Source organism: Dufourea novaeangliae, unplaced genomic scaffold (assembly GCF_001272555.1).
Source record: "Dufourea novaeangliae isolate 0120121106 unplaced genomic scaffold, ASM127255v1 scaffold8, whole genome shotgun sequence".
NCBI classification, from domain to species: domain Eukaryota; kingdom Metazoa; phylum Arthropoda; class Insecta; order Hymenoptera; family Halictidae; genus Dufourea; species Dufourea novaeangliae.
In genome coordinates, this window is record NW_015373923.1 from 7,555,115 (window position 1) to 7,577,284 (window position 22,170).

At 35.3% G+C, this 22,170-nt stretch overlaps 2 protein-coding genes across 2 annotated transcripts in view; one reads left to right on the forward strand and one right to left on the reverse strand.

Moving 5' to 3' along the window:
- Nucleotides 1-10,209, reverse strand: part of LOC107194850 (angiogenic factor with G patch and FHA domains 1) — a 37,663-nt gene extending 27,454 nt beyond the window's left edge. Inside the window, exons 1-7 of the mRNA XM_015584556.1 lie at nt 10,027-10,209; nt 9,717-9,959; nt 9,473-9,631; nt 9,121-9,280; nt 8,746-8,906; nt 8,223-8,665; nt 7,850-7,949 (exon numbers count right to left, since the gene is read on the reverse strand). Of these exons, the coding sequence (XP_015440042.1) occupies nt 7,850-7,949; nt 8,223-8,665; nt 8,746-8,906; nt 9,121-9,280; nt 9,473-9,631; nt 9,717-9,959; nt 10,027-10,209 (1,449 nt within the window). The remainder of the gene's footprint in view (nt 1-7,849; nt 7,950-8,222; nt 8,666-8,745; nt 8,907-9,120; nt 9,281-9,472; nt 9,632-9,716; nt 9,960-10,026) is intronic.
- A 1,213-nt stretch (nt 10,210-11,422) lies between these two features.
- LOC107194705 (dnaJ homolog subfamily C member 13) lies at nt 11,423-21,439 on the forward strand. The gene is made up of 18 exons (XM_015584369.1): nt 11,423-11,680; nt 12,090-12,357; nt 12,602-13,447; nt 13,906-14,274; nt 14,374-14,784; nt 14,881-15,446; nt 15,531-16,446; nt 16,523-16,879; nt 16,962-17,153; nt 17,238-17,750; nt 17,861-18,439; nt 18,512-18,941; nt 19,018-19,300; nt 19,379-19,592; nt 19,710-19,895; nt 19,972-20,112; nt 20,235-20,475; nt 21,095-21,439. Exons 1-18 carry the CDS (start codon nt 11,613-11,615, stop codon nt 21,208-21,210), a joined length of 6,696 nt encoding a protein of 2,231 aa, XP_015439855.1. The 5' UTR covers nt 11,423-11,612; the 3' UTR covers nt 21,211-21,439.
- The last annotated feature ends 731 nt before the right edge of the window (nt 21,440-22,170 follow it).

The window sequence follows — 22,170 nt, forward strand, 5'->3', positions numbered from 1 at the left end:
GACGGTTTCGTTACTGGGACGGGAAGGGCCGTCGCGAAAACAAGGTGGACGCGTTTGGATCCGGTAGTTGTTGGGAGTGGTATATTGGGAATCTACGAAAGTTTCATTGGGCACCGTTTAATCAGCTAGTGGCATAAGAAATATGTAAAAACGAAGATTAATTGTTAGACTGTGGATTTTTATGTAAAATAATATTTTGTAAAGTGATTCATAAAGATGTGAGCAGAAGTAGACATTTCTTTCTTCTGTTAAGTATTTTATTGAATTGTAAATAAAATAGAAGCCTCTATGCATGTGATGAAAGTACTGTCTTTTATTGTATTTCACAGAACCCCATAGGCTATGTAGTAAATTCTCGATGAGTGTTTGAAGCCTCCTCGGCACTGAACATTAAATATTTCATAAACTGATGGCCATATGCGGCTGAAACAAATATTCTTTCAGAATTCAAGGGTCTATTGCTATGCTAACGCTCATTAAAAAGCCTGAACACTCATCGAGGATTTACTTTAAATGAATAAAATCGGCAGTCTATTAATTATGTAACGAATGTGAATGGTAAATTAGACATTCGTTAAAGTTATGTTCTTTACCACGATTATAGTCAGTGAGTTGAAAGCATGAATCCATAGGAGATGGTTCTTGGTGTTCAGAATAGATTTGCATTTAGATTGAATGTTTTGATGTATCTCGGTGTATAATTGATTGTCAAATATATTTTCTAATAAAATTACATCGCCTTTTTCATTATTCTTTTGATCTCATTTCATTAAACGCTGCATTGGAAGGATATAACCAAGTATACGCAGGCGGTGTGCGTGAAGGGACTCGAAACGAGATCATCGGCCAGCCATAACGCCGATTCGATAAATATTTAACCGTAGCGCACCGTTACGATCGCGGAATATTTAGAATGGACGTGGTCAGTATCAGAATAGGAATTTACTTAACTGATTTCGATCCACATGTTGCAGACAGGAAATATAATTAATCAACGACAGAATTATAGCGCGAACGCTTGTTATGAGCGATCTGAATCGTTGACTAGAGTTTAGAAAGTTGTTCTTAACGCCCGCTGAAATCTCATTCCGTTGAGAGGGTGATTTTCGTGGAATATTCATACTGTTGGGACCAATAAATTCTATCGAAATCAATATAATTGCTACTATTAAATATTTATAGCTTTTTTGAAAAATATTTAACGAATTGAAAAGTAAACTAACGTTCATTAATTAATATTTGTTCAGATAATATTCATCTGTTTATGCCAAGAATGATTATAAACTTTCCGAACTAATGATTAATTTTAATTCTGATTACTAGATATGCATGATTACCGAAAATTTAGTAGCTAGAATAAAATGTAAACGAAATCTACCAGAAAATACTCTGAACAAATCTTGGATTTCAATATCCGTAGATTGTTCCATAATAAAAATCTATGCAGGGTGAGTCATAACTTGACGATTTCAAATTATTCGTAAGTTACTTGCTGTACGAAAAAATGTTTCAAACAAAAGTTACACGACTCCAAGGGGGGCGCGTATTAAAATAATTATTTTTCTTTTACATTGTTTACACATAAAATTAAGTTACACATGGAGGTCTCTTTGAATTTTAAAAATTAAACACCCTTGAATCCTTTACGAAAATTAAATGAGCATTAAATTCTGAATAAATTTTTAATAAACAAGATATCAATACATATATGTACAAACATATCTCTGCATCTTTGCTTGCAGAATTTTAATTTATGGACGTGCAAACTGCTTCAACTTTTCAAAGAGAAATCGTAGAAAGGTCTCTTCTAACGAGAGATTTTATGGAAGCACCACGAATCCTCGTTTCCTCGAAAGAGGGAGAGAGAGAAAAGGGGGGGCTTTCTGCGTTGGATTATTTATTACGTCATTAATCAGTCAAGTTTTTGCTCGCAGAACTGTAAAGGGCAAGCAGATGCAACATGGAAATGAATGTAAATCGTAAAAGGCACTACCGTGGATGTGCCCCACGGTGTATCCGTGAAATGGTTCACAGCGGTACGCGGGAAAGTCCATAAAACGAAATTGTTGCAGTTTCCGGATGCAGTTTAAGAGCGCCTTACAAGGAGGCGCGGTGCAAACCAATGCATCGATTGCACTTCGGCTACGATTGTCTAACGACCGTGGTTACGACAAGGAAGAAAACTTTACTGTCCCCAAGTAAATTGTGACATCGCTGTATTATTCATAAAGTGGTAAAAACGAACAATACTGAACATTTAAACTCAGCATTGAACTGAATCATATTACTGGGCATAAGAAAAATTATGCATCGTACTTTTCATCGATTCTGTTCGGTTTTTTTTTTCAACTGATTTAACACGCTTACTGCCACAGTGAAAAAGGCCGTACGTAGCCAGACACGCTTTATTTCGTTTTTAACCTTTCTAGTACCGTACAAGTTTTCTGTGTATCATCTAGAAATACCTTGGAAAATATGCATTGTTGAAGATGTTTATAAAAATTAACATATATTTTCTAAAAGTAAAGATTAACTTCACAATTTTTTTTGTACTTTGTTGTAAAACGTATTTTGTGTCACCCATATTTGGGTGACGTACAGTCAAAGTGTTAATAAGGCGATATTTAGTACTATTGTGTATATAATTTATGTTCATATATAAATTATATAAATTATGTTCAGTGTATCTTTACTTAACTTCCGTATATGAGTACCGAACAATTCACGTTGGTTCTTTCCGCATATTTGTTGAATCAATACATGTTTTTTTATTTGAGTGAAGTAACTTCGAATAAAAAATTATTTGAAAATAATTTAGTTGAATTAAACACAAAATAAAATTAATTTCCTTGTGTTATTTGTAAAGTAAAAATGATAAAGTATTCGTAACAATTCATTATTACAAACGTATGTAGTAATAAATACAATCATAATTACAAATGTATTAATAAAGTGTTTGAAACAATTCATTATTTCAAATAATTATTTATTATCATATTTCAAATAATATCTGCCCAATCCTGTATTGTAAAATAATAAATTAATCTCACGAAGTGAACCCTGTAAACGTAGACTCCACCCCCGTCATATATTTAAATACAAATTGATATATCCAACCGACCGCGAAGAAAAGCTCGAGATCCCCATTCCCGGGGAAACGTTTGTATTATTTTTAGGCGATAAATCTTGTTCCCCGACGGACCGACAATAAAATGAAGAGAAAAAAACGCAAAAAATAAAATAAAATAAACACCGCTCGGCTCAACGGCGAAGCACTCAAATAAATGAACCCCCCGCCCGTGATTTCATTCGGTCAGATAGGACACGCACCCGCCTATACAATACATATACACCTTGCTTAACGGCACTCTCGCGACTACTCGCGACAATTTTATACTTTATCGCGTTTCCACGTCGGTTTTACGCGTTCAATCGCCATTCCGAGGGCTTTACAATGTCTGGTTTACGGACTCTCGAATCGAACGCAGGCCACTCGTCTTCCGGTAAGGGTTGTTGCGTCGCCCTTCACCGCCTTGGCTCTGTTTGCCTCTCCTCGGGCCTTTTCAACCACCACCATCCCCCCTGTTGACGAGAAGAGCGTACCTATCTCTCTGGTTTACGATGTGGCCCCGATGCGTTCGACAAAGAGCCCCCCGCGCGCGTTCGCGTAAAAACAAAAGGGTCGATGTAAAATTGCGATAGCCGACTGCGATGTAAAGCGACCGTGGCGGAGTACACGGGCTTCGTAAAATGTGTGATACTTTTGAACAGGGAATAGTAAATACAGAAGTGTCCCGGCTGAAGGAGGCCATCTGAATGTCTCCTTTTTTTTTTATGATCTCGGAAACGGTTGAAGCACAATTCGAATGGTTTCGAAAGAGGAATACTATGGAAGGAAAGAAATTTCTTTTAAGGTAATTCTTTCCGTATTTTTTAAGGTCATCGGTATTTTGTTTGTGAGAAAATGAACAGAAATGAAATGGTATTGTATTTGAATTAACCACTAAGTGATGAGGTGGAGTCTGAACTCGAATATTTTTAGAATATTTCATTTTTATTCGGTAGTTACTTAAAGAGATGCGTTTAATCATTTCGATGTTTTCTAACATGAGAATATAAAACAAACTAGTTGTGTAATAAGATTCCCACTTCAAAAGTTAAGGGTTGAAATCTGAATGATACGACGAATAGTATGGATTTATGTTAATACTTTCACATTAGATTGTATACACTTGTACAATTCCATGGCACTCAATTTGTGAATTTTTTCATGAAATAGAAAAAAAAACTAGATAAAACCTACATAAAGACTTTTCTATTTTAATTTCATAACACGCACCTGAAATTTTCCTGACACAATACTCAAAAAATACAAAATAGACAGGGGGGGGGCAGGTGGCAGGAACCAACGTTCGTATATGTGTGTGTGCCGGTGGCACCAGACAAATTCGACCGACAAAAAAATACCAGAAAGGAAAAAAGGGACGGGCGAAAACGTCGGACATAACAGGGATAAAGGTACAAGCAAATTAGCAGCCGCGCTTCAAGGTACACAGAGACGAGAGAAAACAACGATCCCCTTTCCCCCGGTCCCTTAATCCGCCACCGTGACTCGTGGTGCCCCCTTCCTTAAGCCGGCAGGAGCGTGCAATAGAGCATACGATGCGTCTAGACAAAATAATGATTTGGATTTCAATACATTTGCATTCATTACCCCCAGGGCACCTCTCCTGCCCCCCCCCTCTCTTTCCTCCGGCTCGCTGGCTCTCCCGTTGCTGCTCCCGTTTTCGTTTCTCCCTCGCCCCCTCCCCCCAACAACAGAACCCCTTTCCGTCTACTATTCCGTTTCATGTCTCGCAGAGTTACGCTCGTTATCATACGAATGCTCTGCTCGTGCCGTCGGCGCTCGTTTCGTCGCCGTCGAAATGCGATGCGACCGGACGAGCAAGCAGCAGCAGCAGGCACCAGCATGAACCGTCAGCCCCGTCTAGCTTTTTCGCTCGCGCGCTCCACTCTGTCTGTGTATGTGTGTGAATAATTCTGTGTGCGAATCCGGCGGGTCAGTCGGATCAGGGTAGGTGGACGGGAAAAGTACGATTGGGGGTGAGAGCGCGGGGCGGAGTTTGTAGCGCGACGCGAAAAAAAAAGGGGAACAGATCAGTTCGAACGTATGTTTAACCGTTTCGTCGCGGTAGATTCGAACGTGAACCATGAGTAAAGGTACGGTTTCACGTGACAGTAAAAGTTAGGACTTTCGTTGTCGTGACACTGTATGGCAATGAAAACTAATGTCACGACAATGCGACATCTAGTTTTCATGACGACTACTGTCGTAATTTTCAGTGTCATAACCGTAAATGTCACGATTCACGTGAAAACGTACCTTAATAGACGGCAGGCAGATACTAAAACGTGATCGACATGGTGCACAAGTGGTCCAGAAACAACATTTAACAGATTATTTGGCTCTAGCAATTAAAAATTTGGAATATTGTAATTTTGTTTAACCCAGTACATTTGATTTTGTATTGTAAATCAATGTGAAAATGTGTCCACCGGACACCACTGAGTTGTTTAAGATTAAGTAGAAGTAGATCAATGAGAATATTTTTTATCAATTTTAGGGATACTCTTCGATAACATTATTATGCGCTAACAGAACAGTACGAATCCTTAGGAAATTTGTTTTGTCTATTTTTCAACTGAGATACGAAAGGGTCTGAGGGGAATAATAATACACTGAACAAATCCTTAGTAAAAACTTCAATTCTAACGGTGAACCTTTCATACTTTCAAGTCATAAATTCGAAAAACTTAAAAAACAATCGTTCCATGCACCCGAAAAACTTCAAACACGTGGCGAGAATGCTCAAACTTTCAAACATTTGTTAAATTTTCTAAACAAATGCCTGTTTACACTTTCAAAATTATTCACAGACAATACCTTAGGAACATGAGAATAAGTTGATCTGTTACATTTTTTTTTAAATAAAAGGAATTTATTTTTTACCAATTTAAGCACGCCCAACCACCGACGCCGATGCGCGTTTATATGCACCTTTTTTGCATTGGACACACGTGGGCCACAGCTCCGCCTGGGAGTCCCGGCGATACGCGAAACGACGAATGCCCCGGTGCGCACAATTGCCGATTGACGTCACCCACACGATCTCGCGGAAACGATAATACACCAGGCGGGGAGGAGCACGGTCTAGGAATCTAATCTGCTGTCTGCTGAACGGAAAATTGACAATTGGGTCACCGCTTTTGTGCAAGGATCCGTTACGCTGGTTGTATCGATTTGAAAACACGATCGAGTAGCCCCCGACAAAAAACGAAATTGAAGCCTATATGGTGGGTTTATTGGGTATCAGAGGACGAAACAGTGTAAAATACGGAATTTACCTCATTATTTTTAACAATAGATTTGCTCGTTTACAAATGCTAATTATTGTATGGAATTATGAGCAAATTAACATTGAATTGGTACTTCAGGAGTGGAAATATCGCTCGAAGTATTTTTTATTGTTTACCGCACTAAGAATAACTTAAATTTCATTAAAATGGGATGTTCTTTACGGCCCACCATATTACTGAATTGTCTGAAGTCTTGAAACAAATTTTGTATTCTACAAAAATTACTTATAAAACTGTTTATTTGTAATAACTTTTCAAATTTTAATGGAAAACTTTATTTTGAACCCTTTAGTCCCAGATATGTTCGAAACATAAAGTTTTTGTAAGATATTGTAAGTGTTTAGTAAATGAGTATAATGAACTGCCCCCAGTAGTTCGTGTAACAAAAAAAGCTCTGGTATTGCGAGGGTTAATTTTCCTTCTCTAAAGTAAAAAGTAAAAGTGAAACTCGGAACAAGAAGAATTAAAAAAATTAGTCAAACGAAGAGAAAAGGCAGCCACGGAATATGCTAATTGGTCAAAGTTAATTCATCGTCTGAATCATTTAAATACGTATCTAATGTTAAGGAAGATATGTTACGTGTTCCTGGAAAGTCTGTTTATTCAAAATTGCTGGTTTTACAACTGGAAATAGCGTTATAAATGTCATGTGTTTCCTTGAAAATTTAACGAAAGAAACTCGTTATTCTTGTGCCGAACAGAATCGATACACAGTCGTCCGTATCTTTTTACGGGACTAATTCTACTCCGGATACAATTAGTATCGACTCTCAAACGACACTATTAATCCTGATCGGTAAAAACGTCGAACCATCGAAAACAGTCGCGGTCACTATGTTAACCAATTATTCATTTGGTCTTTTAAAAGAAAAACAAGAGATAAAGAGATATTGCAAACTCAACTTCGTAATGTTGGCTACTTGATCATTTCCAAAGTAACAAACTCCATGTACATTTAAATATACATAATTAATCTATCTCTATTAGTGTACTAGAGCATGCAATACTTTTTGAACTGAAATTGTGGCATGTAACTTTTATACGGAACGTTTCTTTTGAATAAAAATTATATTGTGTCCGAAATTTAATATCTCTTTTTCATTTTTATTACTAACTTACTCTTTTCATAAAGATATAAATATATAAAATGTATTCAGCATAATATAATAATTTCATTGCATTACTGATATTAATATTTAGTGTAGAAAAATAGTTATAAGTGCTCGTTAGGAATACATAAAGTATATGTTGAAGTAGATGTAACTACCAATTGTGTTAGTAAAAGAGTACAGAAATCGGTCTAATTGTAGTGCATTTGTATACACTTTTTATAACTTATTGAAAATACAGATTATACGAAACTTTCAAAATAACACGTCGACTATTTTGAGGGTAAAATGAATTAACAAAAAATTGTATATCAAGAACTTACCGGTTCGGTCCGACCATCTCCTTCTTTCCCCAATGACTGACCCTCTGTCCAGCCCATCTTTGATAACAGCTTGAATCCTCTGTTGTCTTTTGCTATAGATCTGTGAATGAAACAAGACATACCTTACAAAATAACTATAAGTGAAAGTCTTCGATGCAAAAAATAAGAACATCCTATAGAATCTCAATAAGAGAAACATCTAAATGACTTAAAAACAATAATTGCAGAAACGAAGAATGATAAAGATAAGCCATTTTACTCGGGAGTTTATGTAATTTAGTACAGTTGATATTTTTGTGAACACATTTTCAATTTTGAAGGATGTAAGAATTTATAACGAAAATAGATTTCACGTAATAAATAAATTACTTACGTGTCCATTGAACTTTGTTGCGTTTTAGCATGATGATCCAAAGAACCAATGCATTGTCGCCTGTTTTGCGCTCTGTCTTTATACCCCCACGCTACCTGACTTGCAGTCGCAACATTATCTTTTTCCACGCCAAACTTATGCTTCAATCGCCTCAGTTCCTGTTTGTGAAGGTTCTTCTTGGAAGTTTTATTCTCTTCCGTGTTACTACTTTGTTGGACGAGTCCTGGTTCGCAATGGCCACAAGTTTCATTACCATTATGAATATGGCATAATAATTTTGTACTTCCAACTTGTAAAATTGAACCGTGTGTAACTTCGTGAAGCTCTGACTCTTGTTTAGCTACAGACAGTCGTTTACCATTCAAAAATGTACCATTTCTTGAGCCTGAATCTATGATTTGATATATCTTTTTCTCTTCATCGTACAATAATCGAGCGTGGTGCTGAAATATAATATAAATTCATGTTTTAGTATTATACATTTACGAAAATTGTTTATTAATTTATATTTGCTATTACTTACTTTACTAACGTTTATATCTGGTATAACTACTGAATGGTCGCCTTCTCGACCAATCGAACCACCCGTATACGCAACGACAAAGAGGCTTCCAATTTTTAATTTAGACAGATTGGTTTCTTTAACTATGATTCTCATGCATGGTGGATATATTTTTGCTATGTCTGAAATAAAAACAAATTGTTAGTATAGCCATAAATTAGTTAATCTATTTAAATTTATAGTACATACAAAAAATATGGTTTAAATATACATGTAAATTTTATCAAACGTAACAATAAATAGGAATGACAACATAAAATTGTAAATCTTTTTGTGAAGTAACTTCTTGCTATTTGAATGAAAATTGAACATTTCGAAAACAAATTAAAAATAAACCTTGATCTTCCTCATGGTCACTGTCACTACTAGTACATAATTCGGGAGTAATGTCATTAGAATTGCTGTCATTATCGTTGCTTGAACATTCACCCTCCTCAAGTTCATTATCTTCCGACTGTTCTTCCGTTTTCGCAAGTTTGCGTTTTTTCCCCTCATCCTACAAGAGAGACATGTGTGCATATTAAAGGCATAGGATAATTACCTAAAGCTTGACGCCTGTATTTTTCAATTGATATGTTTGAAAGGCCATTTATTAACTCATGTATGTCATCCGAAACCTGGAACCAACAATTTTTATCTACGACTGTTCTTTATTAATGTCTTGGAGATCAATAAGCTAACTCTCAACCTTATTTGCCTTTCTAGTTTTCTGCTCCTTCTTGCTTTGAACTTGCGAAGCTGCTTCATTCACAGATACTTGTGCTTGGCTATGAAATTGATAAGTTCCACTGGCTTCATTGTAATAATAATATATTCCTGTATTGCCGTCATAATATAAACCTTGTTTCTGAAACATAATGTTTATGTAATATCTGAGAACCGTTATATTTTTAAAATGTGTACTGCATTATATAATCATAATAAATACTTACTGCATCATAATAATATCCACTATTATAATCATAATATAGACCTGAAGTTTCTTCATAAACGAAACCAGTTTGTAACAAAGCCGATTCAGCTGCTTCTTTTACTTGATCAACGATACTAACTGATGTTTCATCATCATTAACATTCCACTTTTGTGAATTATGTAACTCTTTTTCATATTCCAAAGGATTTGTTTGGGTGCCATAGTCAATGAATGTTTTATTTTCTAATAACTTCTGATTCCTCTAGAATAAACACATGAATAAAACAAATTATATAAGAGAATGTATAGAAACAAAGTATATTCCTTACATGTTCATTAAGCCTGTTTCTCAATTTAGTGATTTTCTTGTTTTGTTTTTTTATACGCTCACGCATTCTTTGAATGAATCGCAAAACATGAGGAAAATCACCCAGCTCTTCCTGAAAGTCATCTTCAAAATCTGACTTTATTTCTCCTTCATCGCTTTCACTGAGAACATTACCTTCTATCATTTTGGAAGTTATGTGCTAAAAAAATAATGTAATAATTAAAATTAAATTATGTCATAATTAGCTCATTATGTACATTTATAAGTATTTGTTACGTTATATAAATTCTACCAACTACATCTTGACAACATGCTAACTTAAAAATTTGTTATACAAAGAAAGAAAGCAGATGATCAGTTTACAGATTTTACCTATTTATAAAACATGAATACATACAAAACAGAATGAAAGAAAAAATTTGGTCAAAGTTTATCTCCTGTACATTTTGACAAATCCTTTATATAGAGTCAATGAAATCAATTTTAGTTTATGAAACCAATCTGAATTTGGTGCAGTGGTAATTCTGGAACAGCCTTCAAAAACTTGAATTTGCATAAATTTTCCACTTGACATATGACATAACAAAACGTACAAATTTGTATACTTTATCGTCATTAAATAAACAAAATTATCGTATATCTTATATAACCTCTAATCGATATAAAAATTCAACCGTTAAGTTATTCCTCTTAAATTCTCTGATATCTAAAGATAATATAGAATTGTAAAATTTAAATTAACGGCATACATATTGCACTCTACTTTTGTAAACCAAAGTGAATTTAATACAAATTATAATTTTGTAAATAAAGCCTCTATTCATTTACAATAAGACAATATCCTCCATTCAGATTTCAAGCGATTATCTGAATCTAAATCCAAATATTTTCGTTCATTGTGTAACATGTAAGGTGAATGATTGAATTAGATAAATAAATGTCACTACAAAGCTTACGATTTATAGCAGTAGTACGATATCACCCAGAAGTTCTGGGCCAGAACTAATCGTTTAACTGGTTTGATGTTTTTTTTTAATACCGTGATTCTCTACGTTTCGCTTTATTCTTTGAAATGTGTATTCCCGCCTTTGTCAACGTTGTTGAAGAAAACTAAATATTGCACAAATTGCATCGAACAAGCGGGAAAAACAGAAGCTCATACAACACGCATTTCATACATAAGTAATACAACAGCCGCTTTAGTCCTAGTGATAATACCAGTTTTCTATTCTGACCGTTCTGCCATCTGGAAACAGCTGTTCGTTAACACCCCCGAACATCATGGCCGCTCCCAGTCCGACGGGCCGTTGAAAATGACATTTGTTGGATGAAATGCGATCAAACAGTGCTTAAATATCCTTCATTTGTACGACGAGCGTAAATATTGTGCACGCGGTTTAATCGTACTTCGTATTGCCCGTATTCGTCGTTTTAGAAATGACTTTCTTGTGATTCCTTCTCAATTCTTCGAATGCGAATGTCCCTCCTACGCTACTTGTCTTTCGTAGACAGCAACCAGTGTTTTGTTCAGACATTGTTCGAGATAATATACGTATCGCATTGTCAGGACCGTCAGGACATGTTACAATGATGCCGATAAAGGATAACCAGGATGTGGCGTGCTTTCTGGTCACCAAACACTCATGGAAGGGGAAGTAAGTTTACATTCCTTGAATTATTGTAACACGTTGAAGGTTTCACTACTTTGTTATACTTAAGTAATAATTATATAGTCAGACACATCAGATAGATCATTTGTATGATAAAACAAATTCTTGTTACCTTTTTACTCGGCTAAAGTTTAAGTTGGGCATTAAAGTAATATGTTGTAATAAGTTATACTGCAATAATCTAATAAAAAGCAAATGTTCATAAGTTACTTATATATTCAAGAATTAAAGTGAGCAAATTCTGTAGCCAATATTATGAATGCTTAATAGGAATCTATTTCATCAACCAAAAATGCTTGTAAATGTTTGATATTAATGTTACTAAATATTCTATAAAATATTATTATGCACTGTTGGTATCAGAAAGGAGTAATATTAATGTCCTGTGCTATAGGTACAAACGTATTTTTTCAATTGGATCCATGGGTATAACAACATATAATCCGACCACATTAGAAGTCACAAACAAATGGGAATACTCGGACTTTATAAGCGTACAACCAACAAATAGAAATCAGTTGGGTTCACATGAGTTTAGTATAACAATGCGTAAAGAACGTAAAGTTGACAATATGAAATTTAGTTCAGAATATAGAGCTGACTTATTAACTGAAGCTCTTAAGTATAGGAATCAATTTGCTGAGAAACCTAAAGAAATTTTGGTGAGTTGTATGCACTTGTATATGATGCTTATCAAGAGAAGTTCTCATATTGAAATTTAATCAGGCATGTTATCAACTTAGCCATATGGCAGTCATGCTTTGATTATAGTATTCTGTATTGCATCACAAGCGAATAAAGTTGAAATAGTTTCTTTGGAATAAATGAATAAATATTGTTTTCATTATTTTGTAAGGTGGTTTCATAAGTTGTAATTTGATAAAATTATATTTTTTCCTTTCATAGAGGTACCAAGCTTACAAACATCATTGGTCTGATACGAGATTACCCGTTGTATTAGAAGTGACACCGTATAGTCTTGACCAATTAGATCCAGCAACTAACATGGTATTAGCCAGTTATTGTTATAAAGATTTCGAAGGGATTGCTACAATGAAAGATTATCCTAATGGATTTGTAATTGTATGTGGTGGATTTGGACGTTTGCATCTGTTTGCTTCTCAACATATGGAAGAAATTAAAAAAAAGCTGCACGAATCAGCTACAAATAATTTAGGTATCACCATAAAAGTTTTGAAAGAACCTATCAAACTAGATGATTTTGTTGCTCAAAGACTGGGCAAGTTTAGCGGCGACGAACATATAACAAGTGTCTCGGAATTCACTGTTCACAAATATTCATCTAGACATATAGAACCACAAAGACGAACTCTTTGTCTTTCGGACACTTGTTTATTGGAGAGAGATCCTCAGACATATAATGTTTGTACTCTTAGACCTTTATCAGATATTTTTGCTTTAATTCGTGATAATGAAAACCCACAACTGTTTACTATACAATATCTTAATGGCCAAACACGCAGTTACACTGCAACAGATAGGGATTCATTATTGGCATCTTTATTGGATGGTGTTAGAGCATCTGGAAATAGGGATGTTCATGTGAGAATGCGTCCAGTAGCTAGAGGAAAAAGACTTGGTCCTCTTAATTTGCCAGTTGAGGAAGAGGTTGAAACATCTCATGTTAAATTTGTACAGCAACCACCCAGTGGACGTACTTTTGCTGAAATTCTGGAAAGATTTAATGCAAACATTCCCTACAGTGGTCTGAATTATTCTGTGACCCAAGATGTAAGACTACTTATGTGTATGTTTTATGTGTATGTTTTACGTGTATATTATTTTGTATGTTTTTGTATGAATATATGTATGGACACAGTACGTTGAAGCGGTAATAATTCACAATAAATAGAAGTATACTTGTCAGATACACATAACTGAAGTAGATTGAATAAAAACTATTATCTAATTTATTCTTAGATCTACATGTGTATAAAAAATTATTTCGAATATACTTTCAAGACAACATTTAGTATAACAGGTTATTATTCTTATCAAGGATTTCATATAGAGTTTTCAAAACATATTAAGACTAACATCAAGTAATCTCTCTATATATACATGAGTAAATAGATTGTCGAGTAAACTGAAAGTATATTTTCTTTTTTGTCTAGGATGATACACCGCTTGAATGGACTGTAACAACAGTACAACTGCAAGTAAATCATATAATGATTGACTACTTGCAGGGTCTCTTTACCGAAAATAAGGATAAAATTATTCTTGGTGCTTTAAATACGTTGATCAATAAAGAATTAGAAACAAATGATGAAATAGAGGCACAGTTTCATGCTTTGAGAAGATTAGTTGCTAGTAAAATTGGGTTTACTGCATTCACAACACTTGTTGGATTCAGAGAAGCAATCGGGCACAAAGTTGTAAAAGCTTTGAAAAGACAAAATTGTGGTATAACACAGGTTGCTATAGATTGTATCTGTGCTCTCATGCAACCAATGCACGATGATTGTGATTTAAGACAGGAACAATTGAATAAAAGTAGTCTTCTCAGTAGTAACAAGTTCTTGGAAAGTTTACTTGATATGTGGATCAATCATATTGTAAGTATGTCCTTTCAACTGTCTTGTAACTTTCTTTTAATCATTGCTTCTCTGTACGAAGTATTTTCTTATGTACTACTATTTTTTCAAACATTTCAGCATCATGGTACAGGTGCTTTGGTAGTTTCTGCCATGCTTGATCTCTTGACTTTTGCCCTGTGTGTACCATATAGTGAAACAACTGATGGTAAACATTTCGACAACCTTCTAGAAATGGTTGCTGCCCGAGGCAGGTCCCTTTTTAAGTTGTTTCAACATCCATCGTTAGCTGTTGTCAAAGGTGCTGGTTTAATAATGAGAGCAATTATCGAAGAGGGCGCACCGGAAGTTGCAGCAAAAATGCAAGAACTTGCACTTGCCGAAGGAGCTTTACCGAGGCATTTGTTGAATAGCCTTTTCACCATTGGCACCGATGGTAGATTGTTAACCCATAGACAGTTATGCAGGCATCTTGTAGGACTTTGGGTTACAGGACATCCTACCGCTATGGGTCTATTAAAGAGAATCATGGTAAATTAATATTATTGACTGAAACCTACAATATTATTTTCACTGAATTACTAAAATGAAAATATTTAAGTTTGTGTTCATTGTGCATTTGTACAGCCTGTTGGTTTATTAAATTACTTAGACTCCGATGAAAAAGTTCCCGAGTCGTTTCTTGAGAAAGAAAGATTGAACAATCGTGATAATTTGAAAATAGCAATAGATCATGCGTCTAGAAATAAAAAGAACCCGCAGTGGATTGCGATCGAACGTCAAATGCGTGTGGTGGAGAAACACGTTGAGCACGCGCTTCAACACTGGGGGGCCAGGATTGGTATCGAGCGCAAAGAAAAATTTAAAGAACGACCGATAGTGTTAAGGAAACGAAGGGAAAGAATTAAATCGGAAGCGAATTGGAATCTGTTCTACTATAAATTCAATCAGGATCATTCACTGCCGAATTTAATTTGGAATCATAAAACACGGGAGGAGTTGAGAACAGCGCTGGAGAATGAAATTCGCGCATTCGGTTCGGATAAAGATCTGGCTGGCGGGACACTAATCGCCTGGAATCATAGAGAATTCGAAGTGCAGTATCAGTGCCTGTCCGACGAGGTGAAAATTGGCGACTATTACTTGAGAATTCTGCTAGAAAAAGATAGTCCGGACAGTCTAATTAGAAAATCGTATGTGTTGCAATTATTTTCACTTTGTCGTTTTTAATATATTTGATTCTATACATGCCAAGTAATGAATCGTATTTATTGTAGGTATGAATTTTTCAATGACCTGTATCATAGATTCATATTAACAACAAAAGTTGAAATGAAGTGCCTTTGCTTGCAAGCAATGACTATTGTATATGAACGATATTACGAAGATATTGGTCCATTTTCGGATACAAAATATATTGTAGGAATGCTGGAACGTTGTACGGACAGAATGGAGCGTGATAGGCTAGTCATGTTTATAAATAAACTCATATTGCACAGAAGAAATGTGAAAGATATAATGGATCAGAACGGTGTACGCACATTAGTGGATCTCTTAACGTTAGCTCATTTACATACGTCTCGAGCGGTCGTACCAACGCAAACTAATGTAATAGAGGCAGGTCCATTGCAACAGCAAACTATGGAGAAAGAATGGTACTATAATGACGGGGATCAACGAAAAGGCCCCATAAGCCTGAAGGATTTGAAAGAGTTATATTCGACGAATCAAATAACATACAAAACTAAAGTTTGGGCACAAGGATTGGATGGGTGGCGAATGATTTCACAAGTGCCACAGTTAAAGTGGACATTAGTCGCGAAAGGGACAGCAGTAATAAATGAAAGTGAATTGGCAACGTTAATACTAAATATTTTAATCAAAATGTGCGAATATTTTCCAAGTAGGGATGTCGATGATGCGGTAATCAGACCCTTACCGCGTATGAGGCGCTTATTGTCCGATCTACAGTGCTTACCTCATATTGTACAGCTTTTATTAACTTTTGATCCGGTGTTAGTTGAGAAAGTAGCTACTTTGTTATGTGAAATAATGCGGGATAACGCAGACGTTTCGAAAATCTATCTTACTGGTGTCTTCTACTTTATATTAATGTATACTGGTTCTAACGTTTTACCGATTGCAAGATTTTTGCAACTAACACACACGAAACAAGCTTTCAGGAGCGATGATGTAGGTGTATGCTACTATTCTTGTGTTTATCATTAAAGAAATTAAACAGTTATTACATATATGTCCTGTTTTGCAGAACGTCTCTTCTGATATTATGCAGCGCAGTATTCTTGGGCAACTTTTGCCCGATGCAATGGTTAGTTATTTAGAAAATCATGGTGCAGAAAGGTTCGCCCAAATATTCCTCGGTGATTTCGATACACCGGAAGCGATTTGGAACGCTGAAATGCGACGAATGCTTATTGAAAAAGTAGCGACACACATCGCGGATTTCTCTCCAAAATTGAGAAGCCATACCATGGCGAGGTACCAGTACATCGCTATACCTGCGGTCAGATATCCACAATTAGAAAAGGAATTGTTCTGCCAAATATTTTATCTACGGCATCTTTGTGATACTGTTAAGTTCCCGCAATGGCCTATACCCGAACCGGTATGTTCAAGCAGATATTTGCAAAATGTTTATGTACAAGATTCTCGAATACACTTGACATACTGTGCAATCTACTATTTAGGTACGACTATTGAAAGATGTATTGGATACATGGAAGAAGGAAGTAGAAAAGAAACCACCACTGATGACAGTGGACGAAGCGTATAAGGTTCTTCAGTTAGCCAATGGAAAACAGCACAATGAGGCTGAAGTTAGAAAGTCCTACTATAAACTTGCACAAATGTATCATCCTGATAAAAATCCTCAAGGCAGAGTAAGTTATCTTGTAATGTTTAATAATAATGAAGACGCAGACATACAACTGTATATTTCACGGAACCACATTTTTTTTTCATAGGATAAATTCGAAGCGGTCAATCAAGCGTACGAGTTCTTGTGTAGTCGAAGTTGCTGGTCCACCGACGGTCCAAATCCTGATAATATAGTGCTTATTCTGAGAACACAGAGCATTCTTTTCCACAGATATTCCGACGAACTTAGACCGTACAAGTATGCTGGTTATCCTCAATTAATCAAAACGATCAAATTAGAAACCGATGACGAACAATTGTTCTCAAAGTCGGCACCGCTACTGGCCGCTGCTAGTGAACTAGCATACCATACAGTACACTGTTCTGCATTGAACGCTGAGGAACTTCGTAGAGAGGGAGGATTGGATATTCTGTTAGAAGCTTATACACGATGTGTTTCCGTCTTGAACAAATCGAGCAAACCTAATGATATTGCAGTGCAAGTCTGTATGCATATTACTAAGTGCTTCTCGGTTGCTGGCTCGTTTAGGGGTTGCAAAGATAGAATTATCGAACTACCACAACTGGTTAAAGATCTCTGTAGAATATTACATTTTAAGGTTAGTCTTAATATTTCATTTCGAAACAAAACATCATTATTGTACAGTTGCAATGATCTCATGAGATTTGAAAAGTCTAAAGTTAACAGTCACGCCTCTGTTTTTTACAGCATTTAACAAAATTATGTTCAGTAGCCACAGAATGCATATCTTCCCTTGCCACGGACAGTGTACTGCAAATGCAATTGTTACAGTCCGGTGCATTGTGGCATTTATTGTTGTTTATGTTCAATTACGACTATACGCTGGAGGAAGGTGGCGTTGAGAGAAACCAAGACGAAAATCGTCAAGAGGTGGCAAATAATTTAGCCAAACTGGCTGTTCACGCATGTGCCAGATTAGGCGGGTATATGACGGGAGAAAATGAAACGCCAGTCAATCCTGTTACGATTGCTGCTTTAGAAAGTCTATTAACGCCCTATCTAGCGCGACAACTTGAAAAGAACAAACCGGAAGAAATATTAAAGATTCTGAATTCGAATTGCTCGAATCCATATTTAATTTGGGACAATGGTACAAGAGCTGAATTGAATGAATATTTAGAAGGTAAACGGCAGGAAAGATTAAATGGAAGTGACATCTTTGAGCATGACTTTAGCGACTTCAAATATAGTGCTCACGCGAATGAACTTATTATTGGGGAAATATTTGTAAAAGTATATAACGAACAACCCGTATTTCCAATCGAGGTAATGTATTGTATTCTTTGCTCACGTGAGTAATAATTAAATTATAAATATTAAACGATAAGTGTTTTGCAGAATCCTAAAAGTTTTACGATCAATTTACTCGACTTTTTATCCGAAGCATGGAAGTATTTGGCATCAATCGGAAATGTACCATTAGCTAAGAAGGATCAAGAAAAACTAGAACATATTGTTATGTCTCTGGAAGCTTTAAGAAATGTGATTAAGAATAATCCTGGAATAGAATTACAGTGCATAGGGCATTTCAGATTATTGTTTGGACTTTTAAGTTGTAATAATTTTAAACTGATTCAGAAGAATGCTTTAGAGGTGATCAGCAATGTTACAAAGAATCAAGAGTGCGTGGACGATATCGCGGCCAATGAAATTATCGTACATTTATTATTGACATTAAATACTTTGAAAGACTATCAGCTTCTCACACTAGAGACTTTGTATGCTCTTATGAGTTCTACTAAAATCGTAAAAGATGCGCTATTGAAAGGTAAATGAAAAGATATTAAATTTCATCTTTCACCCTTCTAGATCATTATTAAAACATTGTTTTTGTACATGTTTAGGAGCTGTTGTATATGTTCTCGATCTGTTCTGCAATTCAAGTAATACTCAAATACGCGAAACAGCTGCGGAACTGCTTGGTAAAATGTCGTCCGATAAGTTGGCTGGTCCGAAAGTAAAGTTAGACTTATCGAAGTTCCTACCTAGATTATTCAGTGAAGCGATTCGGGATGCTCCTAAACAGTGTGTGCATATGTTTGAAACAAAACACGAAAATCCTGAATTAATTTGGGATGACGATGCCAAAGCTAGAGTCTCGAGGATTATTTCTGAATTAAAAGATGAGTACGTGAATATTAAATTAACGTGTCAGTGATAGATAAAAAAAATAGTCACTATATTACAGTACATGATTCCTTCCAGATATTACGCATTGCAGAGGCGAAATACCAATGCAATATTGAAGTTACCCGAAGCTCAAAATAATATTGACATTGCAACAAATGAGCCGGTAGTGGGAGGTGTATATCTTAGGTTATTTATCGCCAGTCCGGCATGGGCTCTTAGGAAACCTAAAGAATTTTTAAGCGAACTTATGGATTCAACATTAACACTTATGTCCAAAGAAAAAACTGATGTAAGTATAAAATTAACCGTTAACTTGTCGCATATAAGAAATTTATACAGTTCTCGGATACCAGCACATAATGTTTTGAAAATATATTATTTTATTGGGTCATGTTTTATTATATAGCCGGACATGTTGGAATTAACGACCCAAGCACTAGTATGTCTACTCCAAGCACAACCAACTTTAGCAGATCAAGTTCCGTCGTTAGGTCACATACCCAGACTTTGCCGACAAATGGCAATGCAAAATAATCAGCCATCCGTGTATAAAACTGCGATATTAATACTTCATCAATTAGCAACCAGTGAAGTGAGTTTGATCGTTTTCATCGTATTTAATATTTCTGAATAATTGCATAAAAAACAAACTTGTCGCTATTTTTCAGATTTGTATATCATCCATTTGTCAAACGGAATGCATAAGTCCATTGAAACATGCTATGCAATCTAGACGAGATATGATAGCTATAGCGTGTGAGACTCTAAATAGGTTATTTTCAACTAATGAAGATAGACTTGTAAAACAGGTAAATAGAAATTCTACTGTAATATTGAAAATTAGTATTCAATTGTACATAATACATTAATCTTAGAGATTGCAATTCCTGCCTTGTTACGTTGGATATATATTGTAAACTTTATATTTCAGGCTCTGGATGCTGAAATGGTACCTTATCTATTAAATATACTAGAGGGACGGTTGGATGCCATTGAGAACCCTGCAACAACCAAAGCTCAAATAGTTAAAGCTTTGAAAGCTATGACTAGAAGTTTGTTGTTAGGAGAAAAAGTAAATGCTATATTAGAAAAATCGAGTGTCTGGGCAGAATATAAAGATCAACGACATGATCTGTTCATCTCTAATACTGCTAATTCTGGTTACCTTACCGGTAAGATATACAAATGTCTTTTACATTCGGTGATACAGGCTGGGAGGGTGGTACAACTGGATAAGAGGTTCTTTACATATTATTTTATATGCAAAAATAAGTCAAAAGTGTGGACTAAAATGTTTTCATATGGTGGTTCATTTCTAAGATAATCAAATTTGAAATTCTGCTGGATACGTGTACAGTTCAATAGGACTTAACTAACACGTCTGCTCATTAAATATTCAAAACTGATTATATCGGAAACGAAATATTATAGAAAGAAAAACTTTATCCTACATTTTGACTTGCTTTTTCGTATAAAATAACCTCCAGTTCGATTCTACCACCCGTCGTGGCCGACCTTCTTAGTATCAGTCAAACAAAACAGTAGTACGCGCATTGCTAACAAACGGATATTCCTATTTCTTAATATTTATAAATATAATTTACTACAAACGTTATAAATCAAAAATATTAAAACAGATTAAGAGTAGTTTCAAAACAAATGTTTAAGAAACATCGTAAAGATTTACAATATGATTGTAGCGTCAATAGGATTATTTTAATTAGCAATGCTTACGATACTGAAATTCAATATAGTGCATAATATACTTATATGTAAAATTGTAATGCACAGCTGGAACGCCGGTGTCTGCTGGGTATTTAACGGCTGGTCCAAGTACCACATTAACCACCGGCCCACCACCAGTTGACAAAGAGGATAGTTTAATCAACAGGAACGATAATATCTGATATAGGTAGCATTGCAAATGAACACGAGGGACAGTAAGAATGCCGATCCTGAAATTCCTATCGGTAAATTCTACCGATGTAAAGACTACATTGCCTGTGATTTTCGGCTCCTTATGCTAAGGAATTTATCAATCGAATGTTTTTGTTAAATTTACATTTATATTAAGATTATTATGGATATATATATAAATATATATACAATATACACGGTGCCCCATTTGAACCTTTACACGCAATTACCCCCTGAATTATTCCAAAAAATGTTTCAAGTAGAATTTACTTTGTTTCGAGGGGGACATCTTGTGATGGTCACAAATCTTATCTAGGTGACATGTAATCTATTCCATGACGAATTCATTGACCTATAATATGTTGGTCTTTCAAGGTCATTCAAGATCATTTATTGCCGTTCAAAACTTTCTTTTGTTGAACATCCCCAAGATTTCTTTTCCGAAGTATTTTATCGATTCGGTTGTAAACATCGTTATTTATGTAATTTTTGAATGGTAATAAACGACCTTGAATGACTTTAAAAGACCAAGATTCGTGACCATCATAAAATAGTTCCCTTCAAAACAGAACAAGTTCTACTTGAAATATTTTTTGTAATAACGTATAGTTCAGGAGACAATTGCGTGTAAAGGTTCGAACGGGACACTCTGTATACATATATAACGATACTCTTTATTATGCTGTATAGGCAAATTACATAAATACGTGTAAGATCATTCTTTACGGCGGCGTTAGCGTGTGGCAAAAAGATAGTATTCAATGAAAGTCTAATACTAAACAAATTTTTCTAGGAAAAAGATTAATCGAAACCGCAAAAAAAAATCACCTTACCATGTCGATTTTAAACAGTTTTCCTATACGAACTCTTATTTTGTACCTAGCAAATATCTTCCGACGCAACATTTTACTGCTTAACCGCGAAACGAGTTCACATTGCCGAGTGAATTC